This window comes from Oncorhynchus gorbuscha, linkage group LG16 (assembly GCF_021184085.1).
Source record: "Oncorhynchus gorbuscha isolate QuinsamMale2020 ecotype Even-year linkage group LG16, OgorEven_v1.0, whole genome shotgun sequence".
Lineage (NCBI taxonomy): Eukaryota > Metazoa > Chordata > Actinopteri > Salmoniformes > Salmonidae > Oncorhynchus > Oncorhynchus gorbuscha.
The window spans coordinates 31,962,022-31,983,491 of record NC_060188.1 but is presented as its reverse complement, the minus strand read 5'-3'; the positions used below and the strand labels follow the sequence as shown (position 1 = coordinate 31,983,491).

Below are 21,470 nucleotides of genomic sequence, written 5' to 3'. Positions count from 1 at the left end.
AGAAATGAGTTTTGACCAGTCATGGAAATAAAAGCATTGAAAACATGTTGCCTTACTATTTACTATTTACGGAGCTGTGAGGGGAACGGCACCTCAGTACCTCCAGGCTCTGATCAGGCCCTACACCCAAATAAGGGCACTGCGTTCATCCACCTCTGGCCTGCTCGCCTCCCTACCATTGAGGAAGTACAGTTCTCGCTCAGCCCAGTCAAAACTGTTCGCTGCTCTGGCTCCCCAATGGTGGAACAAACTCCCTCACGACGCCAGGACAGCGGAGTCAATCACCACCTTCCGGAGACACCTGAAACCCCACCTCTTTAAGGAATACTTAGGATAGGATAAAGTAATCCTTCTCACCCCCCCCCCTTAAAAGATTTAGATGCACTATTGTAAAGTGGCTGTTCCACTGGATGTCATAAGGTGGATGCACCAATTTGTAAGTCGCTCTGGATAAGAGCGTCTGCTAAATGCCTTAAATGTAAATTTAAATTTAAAAAGAAGATGGAGAGCAACAAAAAAAAAATATGTAACTGTAAAATCCCTATTGATTTTTCCTCGATCACTAGTCCTACTCTGAGACGCTTTGTGACTAAGGTCCCTGGCTCCCTTCCCCTCACAGTGAGGTGTTGATGCGTTTAGCAGCGCAGGGCTCCCTGGGCACCTTGATGGCTCCTCCGAACACCTCTACTTCCCGGTTGGTCCAGGGGGCCACATTGCCCTTTGCCTGGGGGCCGTGCTGGCTGCAGTGGGCCAGGCTGGACACCTCGCTGGGGGTCAGGACCCGCTCCCATAAGTTCCACTGGGATAGCTCCCCCACCAGGGCCTGGGACGAGTCGAAACGCCCGCCCAGAGTGTCCTACAGGCAGGAGGAGGTGGAGGAGTGAAAGGGGTGAAAAGAAGAAGGGATGTTTCAGAGTTTGGTCTAGTGGTAACTCCGGACTTGGCATTGCCCTGCGAGACTGGGGTTTGATCTTCAAGTCCCCCACTTCAACTCTGCATGTTCCTCTCATCTGCCCACTTTCATTTCACCCCTGGGTGTATATCTCAATGAACAATAAAATATGACATCCTTTAAAAACAACAACCCCCGATAGGTCTATGCCGTTGCTGTCTCTTCCACCAATCACTGCTGACCTCACCAAAATACCAACTCCTCCAAGTCTTACCTGTTCCTGCCCCAGGATGAGGACTCCCCCAGGCCTGATGTGGTGCCAGGCTGCCAGGCCCTGCCCCTCTCCTCTCAGCTTGCCCCCCTGGTAGGCCTGCCACGCCCCGCTTCTCTGGCTCCAGCTTACACAGATGTGGTGCCAGCTGCCCCGGGACAGGTTCAGAGGTAACTCTGCCGCCTAGGGGTGGGAGGACAACAGTGCGGGTTAGTATGAGTGTTAGTGCTATACTGCAGGTAATGCAGTGATACTGCATACTATATTAGCGTGTAAATGAAGTATTTCAAATAGCAACAACAGCAAATCAATGGACAATCAATCATACGATGAAGTGGTTCTTAGAACTGACCCTTAGCCATGTGTTGTACAGAGTATCCTAGACTAAAACTCAATATTATGTTAGATAAAATAGAGTGCTTTTAAAGTGCTGATATCTTGATGCTTAACACACTGTGTGGAGACATTAAACAAATGTCCTCCTGGAATACATTACGGCAGTCATTTTATTACAGTGACATTTGGGGACTGCAGCATTACTTTCTCAAAGGCACGGACTGCACTTCCTCAAGGGCACAGCCAGCTAGGTAGCTCTCTATGCCTTCCAGGCATTGTATTACCATAGTGACATCATGCTAATCTACACTATACTCCCAGCTCTAGCCTAAACGGTGCTTTGTCTCTGTCCCAAATGGCATCCTATTCCCTATGTAGTGCACTACTTTTGACCATGCCTCCGGTCAAAAGTAGTGCACTGCATAGGGAATAGTGTGCCATTTTGGTCGTAGACATCATTCCACAGTAGGCTCCTAGGTACTGTTATAGCTACAGCTTAAATTGTGCTGTGTCTAACTCAGCGTGCCCTAAAATACTGCTACTCTGTTTCCTCCATTACCTTGTCGTTAATGAGCAGCTCCACAGGGGTGTGCATGCCCTGCAGCAGAACTAGCTCATTGGGCTGCTCCGCCACAGCGTAGGAGAAAGGGGTGCCGATGCCCCCCTCGGCGGGTCTCAGCCAGAGGCACACGGTGAAGGCACGCAGCTCAGGGATGGGGTGCTGTACCACCGCGTACATATAGTTGGTACGTGTTGGGAAGGACAGCTTGTAGCCCTCGGGGTAGGTGTACTCTGAGAGTCCTGGGGTAAGGAGGTATGGGTGGAGAAATAGAGAGGGAGGGAAAGAGTATTTGAGTAATGAGGTAATTCGGTAGGGGGAATGTTGAATAGACTTCTCTTATTAGGACTTTGTACTGTCTTTTGGGGGTTTATGCAATGGCTACATCACATATTTGACTTCCTTCCTGCCCCCAGGATATCTCATCTCTGTTCTATGATACTTCCACTTTGATTTGTTTTTCTTATCATGTTCTTTTTTCTTATTCTGTGTATAATGTGTTGAAGTCATCTTCATAGATTGATAATAAGTTACCTTTCTGGTAGATCATTTATGGTTCATTGTCCCGACTCGTAACCTCCCCCACCATATCAGTTAATATCATTCAGGTATGAGTATCACTCATAACCATTGATCTTCTCTTACATCTAACCCTTTGCCCCCTCTCTCACCCTCCTCCAGGCCAGCAATGCGGTGGTGTAGGGAGTTGATCCCCAGGTCAATCTCCTGCCTGTGTCTCTGGGATTCCTTTCGCAGGGCCTTCCTCTCCTTCTCCAGGAGTTCCAGCTTCCTCTCAAGCTCTCCCTCCAGATCCTCCATCCGTGGCCACTGCTCTGGTCCATCCCCTGTCCGGGCCTGCCCCACTAGCCCTGCCTCACCCCAACGATCAGGGGCCTCAGAGAGCCCACCACCACCTGCCCCTCTTGAAGTCACCGCAGTTGCTGCATCCGTGTGGTTGTGAGAGAGCGCCAGCGGTCCGATATCTGACTTCATGGGAGGGAGTGTGGGAGAGAGGGAGTGTGGGAGAGAGGGAGTGTGGGAGGGAAGGAGTGTGGGAGGGAGGGATACCAGTGCAGTGGAGGTATACAATTGATCAATTATGTCGTACAATAGTAACATCATGCAAAATGTAGCCTACACAATTGCAAAGCAGGTGAAATATATTTACATGCGCGCCGCACACACAGCCTTGTTTCAGAGGAATATCATCTGCAGGCAGCAGGAGTGTGCAGCTGTCAACTGGTTTTATCATGGAGCAGCTCACAGAAGAATGACATCGGTAGCCGGTAGGGTAGGACAGAGGTTTCAACATATCTACTAGTAAATGCTAACTAAGGCAACAATAGGTAGGCAAACCAGGTATTGAAAAAGTTTGGTACGAAGTCTTGGTTTTGTAGATTATTTGTGATGTGCAATGCAGTCATCATGAGCTGTTTGCATCGAGGCATAGGCATGAGTGGGCCTGGGTGGACACAGGCCCATCCCCTGGCCCATCCCACCCAATCAGATTGAGCAAAAACTGAAAAATAATACATTATTATTACAAAAAACACAGTTCCACTCACCAGATGATGATCATTTGAAAGAACCCTTTCCTGCAGTCAATGACCAAAAGCACCCTCTTTGGCCTCATGGGTGGAATGCTATTAATATTTGTCCTAATTTCATAATTAATGAAGTTTTTTATTTATTTTTTACTACAATCTGGTGTTTCTATGTCAAACAGCTTTGTTATATTTCAGTCTTCTGTGGTGTACATACAGTAAAGTGTAATATCAGGATGCAAACTAAACATTTTATACATTTCAACTCTATTTCTGACATGGTACAGGTTTTTTTTATTTCATTTGTATATTTTGACAATGTGTATATGTGTATACTTTTGTTTCAAAGTAGATTTGTTTGACTACCAAGAATCCCTCTGTGTGACCCTGATTAAGCCCACTGCAGTAAAAGGCTAACTTTTTGTTGAAAGTTATTCTTGAAAAGGGAGAATCTCCTGTGTGTCGCATTGGTCAAAGGTACTGCATCTCAGTGCTAGAGGTGTCACTACAGACCTTAGTTCGATTCCAGGCTCTATCACAACCGGACATGATTGGGTGTGCCATAGGGTGGCACACAATTGGCCCAGCGTTGGCCGGGGTAGGCTGTCATTGTAAATAAGAATGTGTTCTTAACTGACTTGCCTAGTTAAATCAAATAAAACATTTGCAACAACATCCTCTTTGATAACAGCTGCTGAAAATTAGTCTACAACAAAAGCTAGACTTTGGGAAAACTATTGCTTGCTATTGCGCGTTGGCCTGTGAGAAGAGAAAGTTTTTTGTTAAAACGATCCCACCGCTTACAAGTCAAAATGTGACTGGTTGATTCCACTGTCACTCCAAAATGTTGCCCTAATACAGTTGAATGGCGGATGCCTTCTATCTAGGTTCTGATGGCTTAGCCAATGGCTGACTTAGCTAGCCCCAGAGATGACCAAAGAAAAATCCTGATCGAATATGTTTTTCTCTTCAGTGTTAACCCTTTCCTTTCCAACAAAAATTGAAGAGAAATAAATCAGAACATAATTGAAAATAATTATACAAATTTGAATTATTGTTGTTATTATTATTTTATAAATCATTTGCCCTTCTCTGAAGGTGTAGAAGGTCCCCATTGTTCCTCACTGTGTTTGGATTAGTAATCATTTGTAGAGTGGCTCTATTTGCCCATTTTGTTCACCATTCTGAATGTCTAAGAAATCCATATGTTCTCCTGAAATACGGAGACAGAAATACTGGACATTTTGAACTCTTTTTTTTAAACTCTTATTATTTTTGAACTCTTATTATGATGGCAATTTGATTAAATAAATAAAATCATGGTCTTGAATTGGACTCAAATTCTTTTCAGAGCTGCACTCACACTGTTTAATGTGCTGTGATTAATGTGGGCCTTCGTGTTAGATAAGCACTCTAATCTCTGGAGTTAGTTTTATTTTTTATTATGCATAATCAATTATGTGCAGCGAAAAACAGAAAAAAAAGTGCTGGGAAAACAAGTAATTAAAAGTCCGCTCAGTCATTAGTCAGCCAAGAAAAAAACACTACAACTGCAGCAAAACGAAGTGCAGTCAAATAGACACACAGACAATGCCACGTCTTATTTAGAGTGAGGCACATGCTGTAAGTTACACACAGAGCAGTGGTTCTCAACATGAGGTACTAGTACCCGTGGAGGTACCTCACCTTTCCACATGTAGTAAATGTGTTATTCTTTGTTAAGATCAGTTCCAACGTGACTGGAGGTTGAGTGACCAAAGATGGTTGGGAACCACTGATACAGTATAACAGTAGTGTGCTAGGCAGAAGCTGCAAAAAATAATATGATGGTCTCTGCTCTTGACAAATATAGGTAACTGGTCGGATGAATATTTTATGATATTTTCTCCAGAAGAAATGGTGTTGTACATCGCATGTTGCTTGGCAGGCAGCTATAAAGCAGCTTCGTATTACTCTACCCTCCCCTCCCTCCTCCACTCCTCCTCTTCTCCTCCCCTGGGTTAGTCATAGTGGGAAGCAGAGGTGGCTGGAACAACACATTCTCCTGTGTCTGTAGATTAGAGCTAATAAATTATCCTACAATGTTCTTGTTTTGGGGTTTCCATTAATCAAACTGGCTAAATTTAACTTGAGTTGTGAAGCAGGTTGAGAAGACATTGTAATGGTGCAATAGCAACAAATGATACCAAAATATGTTAATAGATTTTGGTGAAGTAACTGATTGGTTCCTCAACATTGTTTTGAACTCTAATAAGCTATTGCTACGATGGATATAATGCATCTAATCAATTTGAATATAATGCATCTAATCCATTTTCAGGGACAATAAATTAAAGACATTGATATACAGGTAACTGCCAAAATAAAGGAAACACTTGAGTAAATGAGGGATATAAAGAATATTGAATGCAGGTGATTCCACATAGGTGTGGATCCTGAGTTAATTAAGCAATTAACATCCCATGCTTAGGGTCATGCATAAAAATACCCAGTTGCCCATTATTTGAAGTCCTTGCTATCTGGGATCCTTGGGACTTTGACATTAACCCCTTGAAGTTGAAATTTAAAATGGTTTAGGTCAGGGTTAAATTCAGGTAAAGTTAGGGCTATGGTAAGGTCAGGGATTAAGGTTAGGGTTCAGGATAGGGATGTCCCAAGGATCCCAGATAGCACTAACCATTATTTTAACCATGTTTAACCAAATAGATCTCAGTGACTTTGAAAGATGGAGGCTCAAAGGAGCATACGAAGTTTAACGTGTGTGTGTGTGTGTGTGTGTGTGTGTGTGTGTGTGTGTGTGTGTGTGTGTGTGTGTGTGTGTGTGTGTGTGTGTGTGTGTGTGTGTGTGTGTGTGTGTGTGTGTGTGTGTGTGTGTGTGTGTGTGTGTGTGTGTGTGTGTGATCAGATGTCAACCCTTTGGAACACTTATTTGAGATTCTGAAGCAATGCCTATGACAGCGTTGTCCATCAACAAAACACAAAATGAATTTATTGTGGAACAATGGTGTCGCATCCGTCCAACAGAGTTCTAGGCACTTGTATAATCTATGCCAAGACTCATTGACGCTGTTCTGGCAGTTTGCGGTGGTCCAGAACTTTATGATGGTGTTTCCTTTATTTTGGCAGTTACATGTAGGTGGTCATCTAACCTGATCTAATCCTGTTCCTGATTTTTATTAACTGGAAATGGTCTCAATTAAACAGTAAAACCACGTAGCCACACCCACACGGACATACTGCCATCAGAGACGTGAGTAGAAATTCAGAGTGAGTGCTATCGAGGTCTGCCAAGCAGGTCAACTGACTCACGAGAGGGTCAAAATTAGCCTATTCACTGCTTTATTTACAGATACAATAACAGTTCGTTTAAAATAAAGATATGTGATAGTGGAATTCAACACCAACATACATGACACATGTTTCTCCCATTCCCCCTTACCTCCAGTTTCTCTATGCGGTCTTTCATCTGAACGATAGCCTGTTCCAGCTCGCCTACAGCCTGGGCGGTGAGCAGCTGTGCCACAGACGACGACGGAGCACTGTCCCGGACCATGAGCCGGCCCTCATCTACCCTCTTACCTCCCCAGAGCCCCGCGCTACTCTCCGCTACTCTACGCCCCTCTATTCCGCTCTCACACTCCGAAAGCTTGCCTGACAGATCCCTAATGGTCCGCTGGTCGGTGATAATCTGGTCCTTCTGCTGGAGAACTGTCTGTTTGAGTTCCTCTGCCGTGGTGCGGAGGTATCCCCAGTCCTCACCCGCGAACAGCGACGGGTCGTCGGCTTGTTGCTGAAAGTTTTTGGGGTTGCATTCTCCGGCGGGGACTGGGGTGCAGATAAGTCTGCTAACCTGCCTAGTTCCACCAATGCCGTCTGAGCCGCTGGGGACGTGGAAGAAAGTGGGCGCTTCTCCGTCCTGCGTTTCAGAACCATGGAGAGCGCCCAGTGGACCCGCTCGCGCCACGGAGCCCCCGGGGAAAGTCTGCTGCACTCCAGCGTCCGGAGACTGCGACTGGTTGTCTGCCACAGGCTGCTGCTGAGATTCGGCAGCGGAGCCGGTATGGACCGCGGCGATGATGCAGATGACTGCTCCAACGAAGGCCACCATCCCGGCGGCCAAGATGATAACGATGAACTTCAGGTTGGCGGCGTCAGAATCAATAGTTATGAGAAAAAAACATAGGATTTGTCTATCTAGTTCAACAACACTGAAAAAGCGCAGTCTGAGTTTAAAATAAAAATAGGCAGATCAAAAGATCCGTGACGATATCACGAAAGACGCATCTTATGGCGTTTCTAGGCTATTAGTCAATACATAGGCTATGTTCCACTTAATTTAATAATTCGGCTATAATGAGTACAGATACTTGCTCCAACCGTTTCTATCTCATCCCTCTGTTCTCTGGCTTCAGTGTTGTTCGGCTTCTTTATCTCGTTATCACAAGGACAACCAGAGAGAAAGGGAGAGAATGTGAGAGGGAGAGAGAGAGAGAGAGAAAGAGAGAGAGAGAGAGACAACCAGAGAGAGAGAGGGGAGAGAGAGCGAGAGAGAGCGCAACAGCATGCAAGTCAATATCAAGAGACTGGAACGGGAGATGGTAAGAATGATGTGAGACGGTGTCTCGTGTCACACAAAATGTAGATCGAGATTACAATAATTCAGCAGTTTGTGGTTTAATAACAATATAGTGATAAGCATTCGATGTGTTTGTGCTTTTCATATGCTGTGATCGCTTGATGGTATGTGTTTATGGCGAGGAATGCATAACCTAAATAACAAAACAGGACAACCCGTGGTACTGTAGTATCCTAGGGAATCACGCTCGTACAGCGGGTTCTCATCGTTCTCGTCAGGGACGATGCGCGGGCACATAGCACACAATCTAGCGTGCGCCCCTATTAGTCAAATAAAAGGTTCACGGGAGAAAGGAAGACTGATGGTGTCTGTGTTGTAAGCGTTGGTGCAGGATAACGAGAAAGCGTGATAAAAACCCTATCAACCCGATCATAACCATGAGATCATTCCTAGCACGACCGGGTCATTTTTAGAAAAGGCAATCTCAGCTAAACACAGCACATAGGTGCAGAGTGGGGTGTGTGTGTGTGTGTGTGTGTGTGTGTGTGTGTGTGTGTGTGTGTGTGTGTGTGTGTGTGTGTGTGTGTGTGTGTGTGTGTGTGTGTGTGTGTGTGTGTGTGTGTGTGTGTGTGTGTGTGTGTGTGTGTGTGTGTGTGTGTGTGTGTGTGTGTGTGTGTGTGTGTGTGTGTGTGTGCGCGCTCTCTCACATAAGTGACTGCAAAGGGAGATTGTGGTGAGAGAAGAGTAATAAGCCTAGGTATGTTTATGGAAAGCTTTTCCTCTGCGAGGGAATAGGTTCTGTGCTCTAAAATATGTTTCACAGAGAAGAAAATGGCCTAGACTCGAAGTGTGCCAACACTAGGCTCTGGGTTCGCATAATAGAAGAATAGTCAAATAGGCTGAAGTTGGCTCTTTCTCAGAGATCGAGGTTGAAAGTGAATTCAGATTAAAAATAGTCACAAAGGAAGATAAATTCAATGGATGATAGCCCAACAGTAACGGGGCATGAATCCGTTTTACATTTGATCATTTCCATTAATAGATCTCAAATATGAAGTATTTTAGGCTACAGATTATCCATAAACAAATACATATTTTGCCTGAATCCAGTCCAGGTGCTTAGCAGGACAGGAAAATCCAAATATTTTTTGGAGAAATGTCCTCTGGTCTGATGAAAAAAGAAAGAAAAAGTTTGGCCATAACATAATGACCATCGTTATGTTTGGAGGAAAAAGGGGAGGTTTGCAACCATCTGGGCAGTCTTCGACCACCCGCCCGAGGGTAGAGCAGCAGCCATCGCGAGGATATCCGTTGGGAGTTGGCCTGCAGGGATACCAATCTTACATTCGACCAGCTGGTGGTCATGTCCATTCGGCTGGATAACCTGCTGGTCACCCGCGGACGTCCAGAGAGGGCTCTGTCGATTCCCTCTCCCAGCACCACCATTCCGGTGCCTATGGAGCTGGGAGTGTCATGCAGGTGAAAGAGGACCCAAAAGCGACTTGGCGAAAACAGAGTCTTTAATCCAGTAAAGTAAATACAAACAAAAAACACAACTTTCACTCGAAATGACGAGGACAAACTGGAGACTCGATCTTGAACAGCAGGTGAACAGCAGGTTGCCTCGGGAAGGCACTTGAACCAGACAGACTCAGACACCTGCTCACCACGCAGCATCTGAGGAAAACACGACACGACAGGGCGATACACAAACACAGCACGGTGAATTCTAGACAAGGAACCGACAGGACAGGAACGGAACACAAAGGAAGAAATAGGGACTCTAATCAGGGGAATAGGAACAGCTGGGAGCAGGAACGGAACGATAGAGAGAAGAGAGAGCGAGAGAGTGAGAGAGGGAGGGGGAGAGAGAGGGATAGAAAGAGGGAAAGAACCTAATAAGACCAGCAGAGGGAAACGAATAGAATGGGAAGCACAGGGACAAGACAAGATAATAAATGACAAAACATGACAGTACCCCCCCACTCACCGAGCGCCTCCTGGCGCACTCGAGGAGGATTCCTGGCGGCAACGGAGGAAATCATCAATGAGTGAACGGTCCAGCACGTCCCGAGACGGAACCCAACTCCTCTCCTCAGGACCGTAACCCTCCCAATCCACTAAGTATTGGTGACCCCGTCCCCGAGAACGCATGTCCATGATCTTATGTACCTTGTAAATAGGTGCGCTCTCGACAAGGACGGGAGGGGGGAGGGAAGACGAACGGGGTGCGAAGAAAGGGCTTGACACAGGAGACATGGAAGACAGGATGGACGCGACGAAGATGTCGCGGAAGAAGCAGTCGCACAGCGACAGGATTGACGACCTGGGAGACACGGAACGGACCAATGAACCGCGGAGTCAACTTACGAGAAGCTGTCGTAAGAGGAAGGTTGCGAGTGGAAAGCCACACTCTCTGGCCGCAACAATACCTTGGACTCTTAATCCTGCGTTTATTGGCGGCTCTCACAGTCTGTGCCCTGTAACGGCAAAGTGCAGACCTCACCCTCCTCCAGGTGCGCTCACAACGTTGGACAAACGCTTGAGCGGAGGGAACGCTGGACTCGGCAAGCTGGGATGAGAACAGAGGAGGCTGGTAACCCAGACTACTCTGAAACGGAGATAACCCGGTAGCAGACGAAGGAAGCGAATTGTGAGCGTATTCTGCCCAGGGGAGCTGTTCTGCCCAAGACGCAGGGTTTCTGAAAGAAAGGCTGCGTAGTATGCGACCAATCGTCTGATTGGCCCTCTCTGCTTGACCGTTAGACTGGGGATGAAACCCGGAAGAGAGACTGACGGACGCACCAATCAAACGACAGAACTCCCTCCAAAACTGTGACGTGAATTGCGGGCCTCTGTCTGAAACGGCGTCTAACGGGAGGCCATGAATTCTGAATACATTCTCGATAATGATTTGTGCCGTCTCCTTAGCGGAAGGAAGTTTAGCGAGGGGAATGAAATGTGCCGCCTTAGAGAACCTATCGACAACCGTAAGAATCACAGTCTTCCCCGCAGACAAAGGCAGACCGGTAATGAAGTCTAGGGCGATGTGAGACCATGGTCGAGAAGGAATGGGGAGCGGTCTGAGACGACCGGCAGGAGGAGAGTTACCCGACTTAGTCTGCGCGCAGTCCGAACAAGCAGCCACGAAACGGCGCGTGTCACGCTCCTGAGTCGGCCACCAAAAGCGCTGGCGAATAGACGCAAGAGTGCCTCGAACACCGGGATGACCAGCTAACTTGGCAGAGTGAGCCCACTGAAGAACAGCCAGACGAGTGGAAACAGGAACGAAAAGGAGGTTACTAGGACAAGCGCGCGGCGACGCAGTGTGCGTGAGTGCTTGCTTAACCTGTCTTTCAATTCCCAGACTGTTAACCCGACAACACGCCCATAAGGAAGAATCCCCTCGGGATCAGTAGAAGCCACAGAAGAACTAAACAGACGGGATAAGGCATCAGGCTTGGTGTTCTTGCTACCCGGACGGTAAGAAATCACAAACTCGAAACGAGCGAAAAACAACGCCCAACGAGCTTGACGGGCATTAAGTCGTTTGGCAGAACGGATGTACTCAAGGTTCTTATGGTCTGTCCAAACGACAAAAGGAACGGTCGCCCCCTCCAACCACTGTCGCCATTCGCCTAGGGCTAAGCGGATGGCGAGCAGTTCACGGTTACCCACATCATAGTTGCGCTCAGATGGCGACAGGCGATGAGAAAAATAAGCGCAAGGATGAACCTTATCGTCAGACTGGAAGCGCTGGGATAGAATGGCTCCCACGCCTACCTCTGAAGCGTCAACCTCGACAATGAATTGTCTAGTGACGTCAGGAGTAACGAGGATAGGAGCGGACGTAAAACGTTCTTTTAGAAGATCAAAAGCTCCCTGGGCGGAACCGGACCACTTAAAACACGTCTTGACAGAAGTAAGAGCTGTGAGAGGGGCAGCAACTTGACCGAAATTACGAATGAAACGCCGATAGAAATTAGCGAAACCTAAAAAGCGCTGCAACTCGACACGTGACCTTGGAACGGGCCAATCACTGACAGCTTGGACCTTAGCGGAATCCATCTGAATGCCTTCAGCGGAAATAACGGAACCGAGAAAAGTAACGGAGGAGACATGAAAAGAGCACTTCTCAGACTTTACGTAGAGACAATTCTCTAAAAGGTGCTGTAGAACACGTCGAACGTGCTGAACATGAATCTCGAGTGACGGAGAAAAAATCAGGATATCGTCAAGATAGACAAAAACAAAGATGTTCAGCATGTCTCTCAGAACATCATTAACTAATGCCTGAAAAACAGCTGGCGCATTGGCGAGACCAAACGGCAGAACCCGGTACTCAAAATGCCCTAACGGAGTGTTAAACGCCGTTTTCCACTCGTCCCCCTCTCTGATGCGCACGAGATGGTAAGCGTTACGAAGGTCCAACTTAGTAAAGCACCTGGCTCCCTGCAGAATCTCGAAGGCTGATGACATAAGGGGAAGCGGATAACGATTCTTAACCGTTATGTCATTCAGCCCTCGATAATCCACGCAGGGGCGCAGAGTACCGTCCTTCTTCTTAACAAAAAGAACCCCGCCCCGGCCGGAGAGGAAGAAGGCACTATGGTACCGGCGTCAAGAGACACAGACAAATAATCCTCGAGAGCCTTACGTTCGGGAGCCGACAGAGAGTATAGTCTACCCCGAGGAGGAGTGGTCCCCGGAAGGAGATCAATACTACAATCATACGACCGGTGAGGAGGAAGGGAGTTGGCTCGGGACCGACTGAAGACCGTGCGCAGATCATGATATTCCTCCGGCACTCCTGTCAAATCGCCAGGTTCCTCCTGAGAAGTAGGGACAGAAGAAACGGGAGGGATGGCAGACATTAAACACTTCACATGACAAGAAACGTTCCAGGATAGGATAGAATTACTAGACCAATTAATAGAAGGATTATGACATACTAGCCAGGGATGACCCAAAACAACAGGTGTAAACGGTGAACGAAAAATCAAAAAGAAATAGTCTCACTGTGGTTACCAGATACTGTGAGGGTTAAAGGTAGTGTCTCAAATCTGATACTGGGAAGATGACTACCATCTAAGGCGAACATGGGCGTAGGCTTCTCTAACTCTCTGAAAGGAATGTCATGTTTCCGAACCCATGCTTCGTCCATGAAACAACCCTCAGCCCCAGAGTCTATCAAGGCACTACATGTAGCACCCGAACCGGTCCAGCGTAGATGGACCGACAAAGTAGTACAGGATTTTGATGGAGAGACTTGAGTAGTTGCGCTCACCTGTAGCCCTCCGCTTACAGATGAGCTCTGGCTTTTACTGGACATGAATTAACAAAATGTCCAGCAACTCCGCAATAGAGGCACAGGCGGTTGGTGATCCTCCGTTCCCTCTCCTTAGTCGAGATGCGAATCCCTCCCAGCTGCATGGGCTCAGACTCTGAGCCAGAGGAGGGAGATGGTTGCGATGCGGAGCAGGGAAACACCGTTGATGCGAGCTCTCTTCCACGAGCCCGGTGACGAAGATCTACCCGTCGTTCTATGCGGATGGCGAGAGCAATCAAAGAGTCCACATCTGAAGGAACCTCCCGGGAGAGAATCTCATCCTTAACCACTGCGTGGAGTCCCTCCAGAAAACGAGCGAGCAGCGCCGGCTCGTTCCACTCACTAGAGGCAGCAAGAGTGCGAAACTCAATAGAATAATCCGTTATGGACCGTTCACCTTGGCATAAGGAAGCCAGGGCCCTAGAAGCCTCCCTACCAAAAACTGAACGGTCAAAAACCCGAATCATCTCCTCTTTAAAGTTCTGGAACTTGTTAGAGCAATCAGCCCTTGCCTCCCAGATAGCTGTGCCCCATTCTCGAGCCCGGCCAGTAAGGAGTGAAATGACGTAAGCAACCCGAGCTCTCTCTCTAGAGTATGTGTTGGGTTGGAGAGAGAACACAATCTCACACTGCGTGAGAAAGGAGCGGCACTCAGTGGGCTGCCCGGAGTAGCAAGGTGGGTTATTAACCCTAGGTTCTGGAGGCTCGGCAGGCCAGGAAGTAACAGGTGGCACGAGACGTAGACTCTGGAACTGTCCAGAGAGGTCGGAAACCTGAGCGGCCAGGTTCTCCACGGCATGGCGAGCAGCAGACAATTCCTGCTCGTGTCTGCCGAGCATGGCTCCTTGGATCTCGACGGCAGTGTAACGAGCGTCTGAAGTCGCTGGGTCCATTCCTTGGTCGGTTCCTTCTGTCATGCAGGTGAAAGAGGACCCAAAAGCGACTTGGCGAAAACAGAGTCTTTAATCCAGTAAAGTAAATACAAACAAAAAACACAACTTTCACTCGAAATGACGAGGACAAACTGGAGACTCGATCTTGAACAGCAGGTGAACAGCAGGTTGCCTCGGGAAGGCACTTGAACCAGACAGACTCAGACACCTGCTCACCACGCAGCATCTGAGGAAAACACGACACGACAGGGCGATACACAAACACAGCACGGTGAATTCTAGACAAGGAACCGACAGGACAGGAACGGAACACAAAGGAAGAAATAGGGACTCTAATCAGGGGAATAGGAACAGCTGGGAGCAGGAACGGAACGATAGAGAGAAGAGAGAGCGAGAGAGTGAGAGAGGGAGGGGGAGAGAGAGGGATAGAAAGAGGGAAAGAACCTAATAAGACCAGCAGAGGGAAACGAATAGAATGGGAAGCACAGGGACAAGACAAGATAATAAATGACAAAACATGACAGGGAGGTGCTGCGCACAGGAAGACCGGAGATGGCGCTTTCACGTGTACTATCTGTGGCCACAGAGGTCACACTGCTGGTCGGTGCCATGTTGGCTCCTCTAGGGTTCGAAGCAGCAGGCAGGGCACTCTGGCGTTACCCCAGGTGAGAAGGCACCATTCTCACCCAGAGCCCTCTGTTGCACACATGTTTTTGTTTGTTACTTTTCCTGAGTTTTCCCCGCATTCCCAGCACAAGGCGCTCGTCAATTCAGTTTAGGGATTCCCATCGTTCCCGTGGATGTGCCCTTCCCCGTTCACGCGTTAGACAGTCGACTATTAGGGTCAGGGTTGATTAGGGAGGTCACCGCTCCTTTGCGCATGGTGACGCAGGGAGGTCATACGGAGAGAATTAGTTTCTTTATTGTTGACTCTCCTGCATTTCCCGTGGTGCTGGGCCTACCCTGGTTAATTTGTCAAAACCCCACTGTTTCTTAGTCACAGAGGACTCTCACAGGGTCGTCGCGAGAGTGCTCAGGTAAGTGTTTAGGGGTTTCCATTTGTGCCACTACGGTGGAGAGTCCAGACCAGGTCTCCACCGTGCGCATTCCCCCTGAATATGCTGATTTGGCTCTCGCCTTCTCTAAAAAGAAAGCGACTCAATTACCACCTCATCATTGATGGGGTGATTGTGCGATAGATCTCCTGGTAGGCGCTGCACTTCCCAGGAGTCACGTGCATCCCCTCTCACAGGCGGAGGTGGAGGCTATGGAAACATATGTCTCCGAATCCCTGCGTCAGGGGTACATTCGGTCCTCCACTTCACCCACCTCCTTGAGTTTCTTTTTTGTGAAGACGAAGAAGGGGGGTCTGCACCCGTGCATTGACTATCGGGGTCTGAATCAGATCACTGTGAGGTATAGTTACCTGCTACTGCTCATAGCCACAGTGATAGAGTCAATGCATGGGGCGCGCTTCTTCACCAAACTAGATCTCAGGAGCGCTTATAATCTGGTGCATGAGTGGGAGATGAGTGGAAGATGGCTTTCAGCAACACCTCTGGGCACTATGAGTACCTCGTCATGCCGTACGGGTTGATGAATGCTCCATCAGTCTTCCAAGCGTTTGTAGACAAGATTTTCAGGGACCTGCACGGGCAGGGTGTCCACCACGGTAAAGGAGGTGGTTTATCGAGGTTTTGGTCAGGTAGCAGCTCCCATTACCTCACTGCTTTAGAGGGCCCGGTGCGCTTGCAGTGGACAGCTGAGGCGGACAGGGCTTTAGGTCACCTGAGGGCTCTGTTTGCCTCGGGCTCCTGTGCTGGCTCATCCGGATCCCTCCTTTGCATTCACTCGGGCACACCACCGAAGCTCTGTCCCTGTGCTTTCTTCTCGAGGAAGCTCAGCCCCGCGGAGCGAAACTATGAAGTGGGGGACCGGGAGTTGTTGGCTGTTATTCAAGGCTTTGAAGGTGTGGAGACATTGGCTTGAGGGGGCTAATCAACCTTTTCTCATCTGGAGTGACCACCGCAATCTAGAGTACATCCGGGCGGCGAGGAGACTGAACCCTCGCCAGGCAAGGTGGACCATGTTTTTCACCCATTTTGTTTACTGTCACTGTTGATGCCTCTCCTTATTCGGGCGGTGCTCGGCGGTCTTCTGGCCATCGTCGATCCATTTTCTATTTTCCATTTGTCTTGTCTTGTTTTCCCACACCTGGTTCTCAATTCCCGCATTATGTGTTGTGTATTTAACCCTCTGTTACCCCCATGTCTGTGTGTGGTATTGTTTATTCTGTTTCATGTTATGCGCACAATAGTTTTTTTGCGCTGTTGTTATTTCGTGTTCACTTTGCCGTGTGCTTTTGGTTCGCCTAAATAAAAGGCTCCGTTGGCAACCCAATATCGGCTCTCCTGCACCTGACTCCCTTACAGCCGTTTACGCATACCTGACAGTGGGAAGCTTGTGGAAGGCTACCCGAAACGTTTGACCTGAGTTAAAAAAATGTAAAGGCAATGCTACCAAATTCCGAGTGTATGTAAACTTCTGACCCACTGGGAATGTGAAGAATAAAAATATATCTGAAATAAATCATTATCTCTACTATTATTCTGACATTTCAAATTCTTAAAATAAAGTGGTGATCCTAAATGACCTAAGACAGGGAATATATACTTGAATTAAATGTCAGGAATTGTGAAAAACTGAGTTTAAAGATGTATGTAAACGTCCGACATCAAGTGTATATCCTACCAACTGGACATGACAAACTGTAATATATTATGTTTCACTGAGTCGTGGCTGAACGACAACATGAACTACATACAGCTGATGGGTTATACACTGCATCAGCAGGATAGAACAGCAGCCTCTGGTAAGACAAGCGGTGGCAGTCTATGTATATTTGTAGACAACAGTTGTTGTACGATATCTATGGAAGTCTCGAGGGTTTGCTCCCCTAAGGTAGAGTATCTCATGATAAGCTGTAGACCACACTATCTACCAAGAGAGTTTTCATCTGTATTTGTTGTAGCTGTCTACATACCACCACAGACAGATGCTGGCACTAAGACTGCACTCAATGAGCTGTATACCGCCATAAGGAAACAAGAAAATGCTCATCCAGAGGTGGCACTCCTAGTGGCCGGGGACTTTAATGCAGGGAAACTTATATCCGTTTGACCTAATTCCTATCAACATGTAAATGTGCAACCAGAGGGAAAAAACTATATACCACCTTTACTCCACAAACAGAGACACGTGCAAAGCTCTCACTTGCCCTCAAGTTGGCAAATCTGACCATAATTCTACCCTCCTGATTCCTGCTTACAGGCAACAATTAAAGCAGGAAGCACCAGTGACTCAGTCAAAGAAGTGATCAGATTAAGCAGATGCTAAGCTACAGGACTGTTTTGCTAGAACAGACTGGAATATGCTCTGGGATTCTTCCAATGGCATTGAGGAGTACACCACATCAGTCACTGAATTCATCAATAAGTGCATCGATGATGTCGTCTCCACAGTGACTGTACGTACATACTCCAATCAGAAGCCATGGATTACAGGCAGCATCCGGACTGAGCTAAAGGGTACTTGCATTGCCTCCCCCTCTTTTATACGTTGCTGCTACTCTCTGTTATTATCTATGTATAAGTCACTTTAATAACTCTACCCACATGTATATATTACCTCAATTACCTCGACTAACTGGTGCCCCCGCACATTGACTCTGTACTGGTACCTCATACATATATAGCCTGTCTATTGTTTTTTTACTCTTTAATTATTTGTTAGTTTATTTCTTGTTTTTTTTAGGTATTTTTCTTAAAACTGAACTGTTGGTTAAGGCCTTGTAAATAAGCATTTCACTGTAAGTTTGTATTCGGTGCATATGACAAATACAATTTGATTTGATTAATCTAAACATGTGACAACATAGAGGGAATTCTATTAACATGAGCCACAGTGCACCCAGCTATGGCCGTGGTGTGAACAGGCAAAAACGTTGAGTGAGGAGTTCCCATCTCAAATGGAACAGTAATCTTCTCCGCTCGGTCATCTTGTCAACAAGGTAATGTTGACAAGTCGGGATTTTGAAATTCAACGGAGGGCCACATTTTTGGGGGGACTAATTGTTTGTTAAAATCAATTTGTGGGATCCTCCCGAGTGGCGCAGCAGTCTAAGGCACTGCTATATGTATTGCTGCTGCAAATATCTATATCTGTAGGCAGCCTTTAGGGTTCCATTGAAACTGTGAAGGGTTTTAGTGTAGGGCAGGGGTGGGGAAATCTTTTGGCTCGAGGGCCACATCGGGATTTTGAAATTCAAGGGAGGGCCACATTTTTTGGGGGACTAATTGTTTGTTAAACTCATTATTATTCTTTTTTTAATGTCTCGCAAGCCGTATTGAAGTGCCCGGCAGGCCATACTTTGCCCCACCCTTGTTGTAGGGTATGCTACAGCGCCGCTGCTAGAGTCAATGATGTTTAAAATTCCAGTCATGTCTCCTGTGGTTTTATGGTGCCACCTAGTGTACAAATAGCCATCAGACAGACAGACCATGATTACTGCGCCACTAGTTTTATGAGAGCTCAAGGGCCTTCTCTCTTGCTCTCTCACTCTCTCACTTTCTCTCTCTCCCCCACTTTCAGCTTTCTCTCTCTGTCAGACCTCTTTCTCTCTCAGTTCTCTCTCTTACTTTTCCCTTCTGTTGTTTCTTTAACTCTCTCCATCTCTTATTTTCTCATTATATCTCTCTCTGCCCCTCAACTATATCTCTCTCTGCCCCTCTCAACTTCTCCCCCCCCTTTCCCACCAACATCTTTCTTTCTTTCCTTTCCTCTGATTTTTAAAAATCATGTTACTTAGATTTTAAGACAATCGAACAACCTCCTGGAAAATACACACATAATCAACATGTACACATGAACTATTTACATGAAACTGTGCCTTATAGTTTACTGAAGAAAGGTACTACACTACCTGTAAACAAAAGTGAGTTATAACTAAATATCAAATTTACAACAAAATGTATAGTCAACTTTGTAAATACAATTCAGGGATGGCCACAACTGCTCTTGAGAAGCTACAGGTTTATGCAGGATGTTTTGTTCAAGCCCAGTTCTACCACACCTGATTCTACTATTATTGATCTTGGTGAACAGCTGAGTAGTAGAATCAGGTGTTGTAGCACTGCTTGATCAGAAAAGCCTGCATAACGCTGTGGATCATCAATAACAATGTTGATAACTCCTGTCATCATCAGCATGTCCAGTTAAATAGGCCAGACAGTCCATATAAATAATGTCAAGTTGATAAGCTTATAACAAGGTCTGTGGTGCAATGGTTAGCGTCACCGTCTTCGGAACTGAGGACACAGTTTGACCATTCTCTTTAGTGTATAGTTTTAATTGGCTCTTAAAAGAGCCTTTGGTTTCGTGGAGTGGCAGGCAAGAGGCAGTGAGTGGGCTGGTATGTACTACTGCATCCCGTCTCGCTAGAACGGAGGAGAGACCAGCTCTCAGACTCTCAAGGAAGAAAGAGGTCGTTGCCCTCATCCATGAGATTCACGCCATCCCTAAAGTACTGCCCAGTGAAACAGTGCTTGTATGACAGAGTAGCGGATTGTGGACATGAGCCTGGAAGCTTTGTCTTTGTTGTTCATTCACTCAGTACTGATTGAACGTGTATTTATCTTGCTTGCTCAAAAATAAATTGTCTTAGACAGTTGATGTGTTGAAAACAGTATCATTTCAGTTAGGTCATATATAGAGTTAGCTCGAACCAGGTTAGCAAGCAATAGCATTTTTAAACTGCGCTCAGATTCGGTTGCACTCGGAAGTTTTAACTGGGTGCACGTGTGGCAAATTCAGATTTTTGGGAACACACTGAAAAGTAATTTGACACTTGTTAGGGTTGCGTAAATTCGAATCTGGTATCAGGCTAAATATAACAATGAGTCACCGATTTTATACTATGTATTTTTTATTAGCTAAGTCATAAATGGCAAATGCAACTTTCGTATATACGGGCTCACTGTAATACCACGCAGGGCAGAACAGAGAACTGACAAGACGTATGTAAAACAGTATTCTTCATACTGTGATAGACAGTTCCAACCCGTCTGTTGGCCTATCACAGTAGAGACTGGGCGTGGTTTAAACTTGCTCAGCCTATTGCAGGCGCTCAGGCGGGTCCCCGCCTCTTGGCGCTTCTGTTGATAGATGTAAATGTTGCTTGTGAAGAACATCCAGGCTTTCATGTTCCATACCGTTATCTCGCACCTGGCTCCTGTTATCTAACAAAAGACCGCTTGTTCTCGCAACACCCCGCTCTGAATGTGCCCCCCTCCCAACTAATTTGAACAGTTCCTGTCTTCATGCTTCTCTGTATTTTTCCATCATGAGAAAGTCCCATGGCCCTGATACTTTTAACAATGTTTCAAGTCAGTATGTATGTTGCATAACACATACATACATACATACATCCACACAAGCCAACAGCAGATAATATTCAATCATATATATGGTAATGGCTATAATGTAAAACACAGGATCCAACATTGATCAATCAGTGCAAATTTGGATTATAATGACAGGAAGACAATTGCATTGAGAGCATAGGGTAAGGTCTGTAACGTTAGCTAACGTTAAATGAGCAAGCTAGCTAGCAGGTGTTATGTTATAAATTGAAATCTGGTTGTACATGTAACGTTAGCAAGCAAGACAATTTTACTTTATGGAGTAGCTAACGTTAGATGAGCAATGCCCAAATGAGCTGTGTGGAAGTTTTCCAAAGTTTGGTGTTGACTATGAACTTTACTTAGCTATGCTTTGTGGAATATTGTGGGATATAGCTAGCTAAGTTATTGTCAACATTGAGTTTTTGCTAGTTCGCTAACTGACTATAGCAGGCAAGGACATTAGCTAGCGTATCTGTTTGTTTACACAGATGACTTCAGCCTTATAAAACACCTTCCCAGGAAAAATATAGGTAGGTAGCTTTCCTCGCTTGTTGGTTAGCAAGCTAGCCAACATTAGTTCTCATCTGACAGGTAATTTATGCTGTGGTA

General features: G+C 46.5%; 1 protein-coding gene across 1 annotated transcript; it reads right to left on the bottom strand.

The window, feature by feature from the left end:
- Positions 1 to 402: 402 nt before the first annotated feature.
- Positions 403 to 9,624, bottom strand: LOC123999747 (neuronal pentraxin receptor-like). The gene is made up of 6 exons (XM_046305777.1): positions 9,428 to 9,624; positions 7,042 to 7,834; positions 2,730 to 3,045; positions 2,059 to 2,300; positions 1,167 to 1,346; positions 403 to 856 (listed from the first exon to the last, which is right to left on the bottom strand). The coding sequence occupies exons 1-6, from the start codon at positions 9,622 to 9,624 to the stop codon at positions 614 to 616; spliced, it is 1,971 nt and encodes a 656-aa protein (XP_046161733.1). The 3' UTR covers positions 403 to 613.
- Positions 9,625 to 21,470: the final 11,846 nt, after the last annotated feature.

What these genes read in the sequence shown, in the direction of transcription:
- LOC123999747 (XM_046305777.1), bottom strand. Translation starts at nt 9,624, where the DNA reads ATGGTGGTGCTGGGAGAGGGAATCGACAGAGCCCTCTCTGGACGTCCG. An exon ending in ACCGCATAGAGAAACTGGAG is followed by an intron (nt 3,046 to 7,041) that starts GTAAGGGGGAAT and finishes CCTCCCATGAAG; the next exon opens with TCAGATATCGGACCGCTGGC. An exon ending in TCATCCTGGGGCAGGAACAG is followed by an intron (nt 857 to 1,166) that starts GTAAGACTTGGA and finishes TCCTGCCTGTAG; the next exon opens with GACACTCTGGGCGGGCGTTT.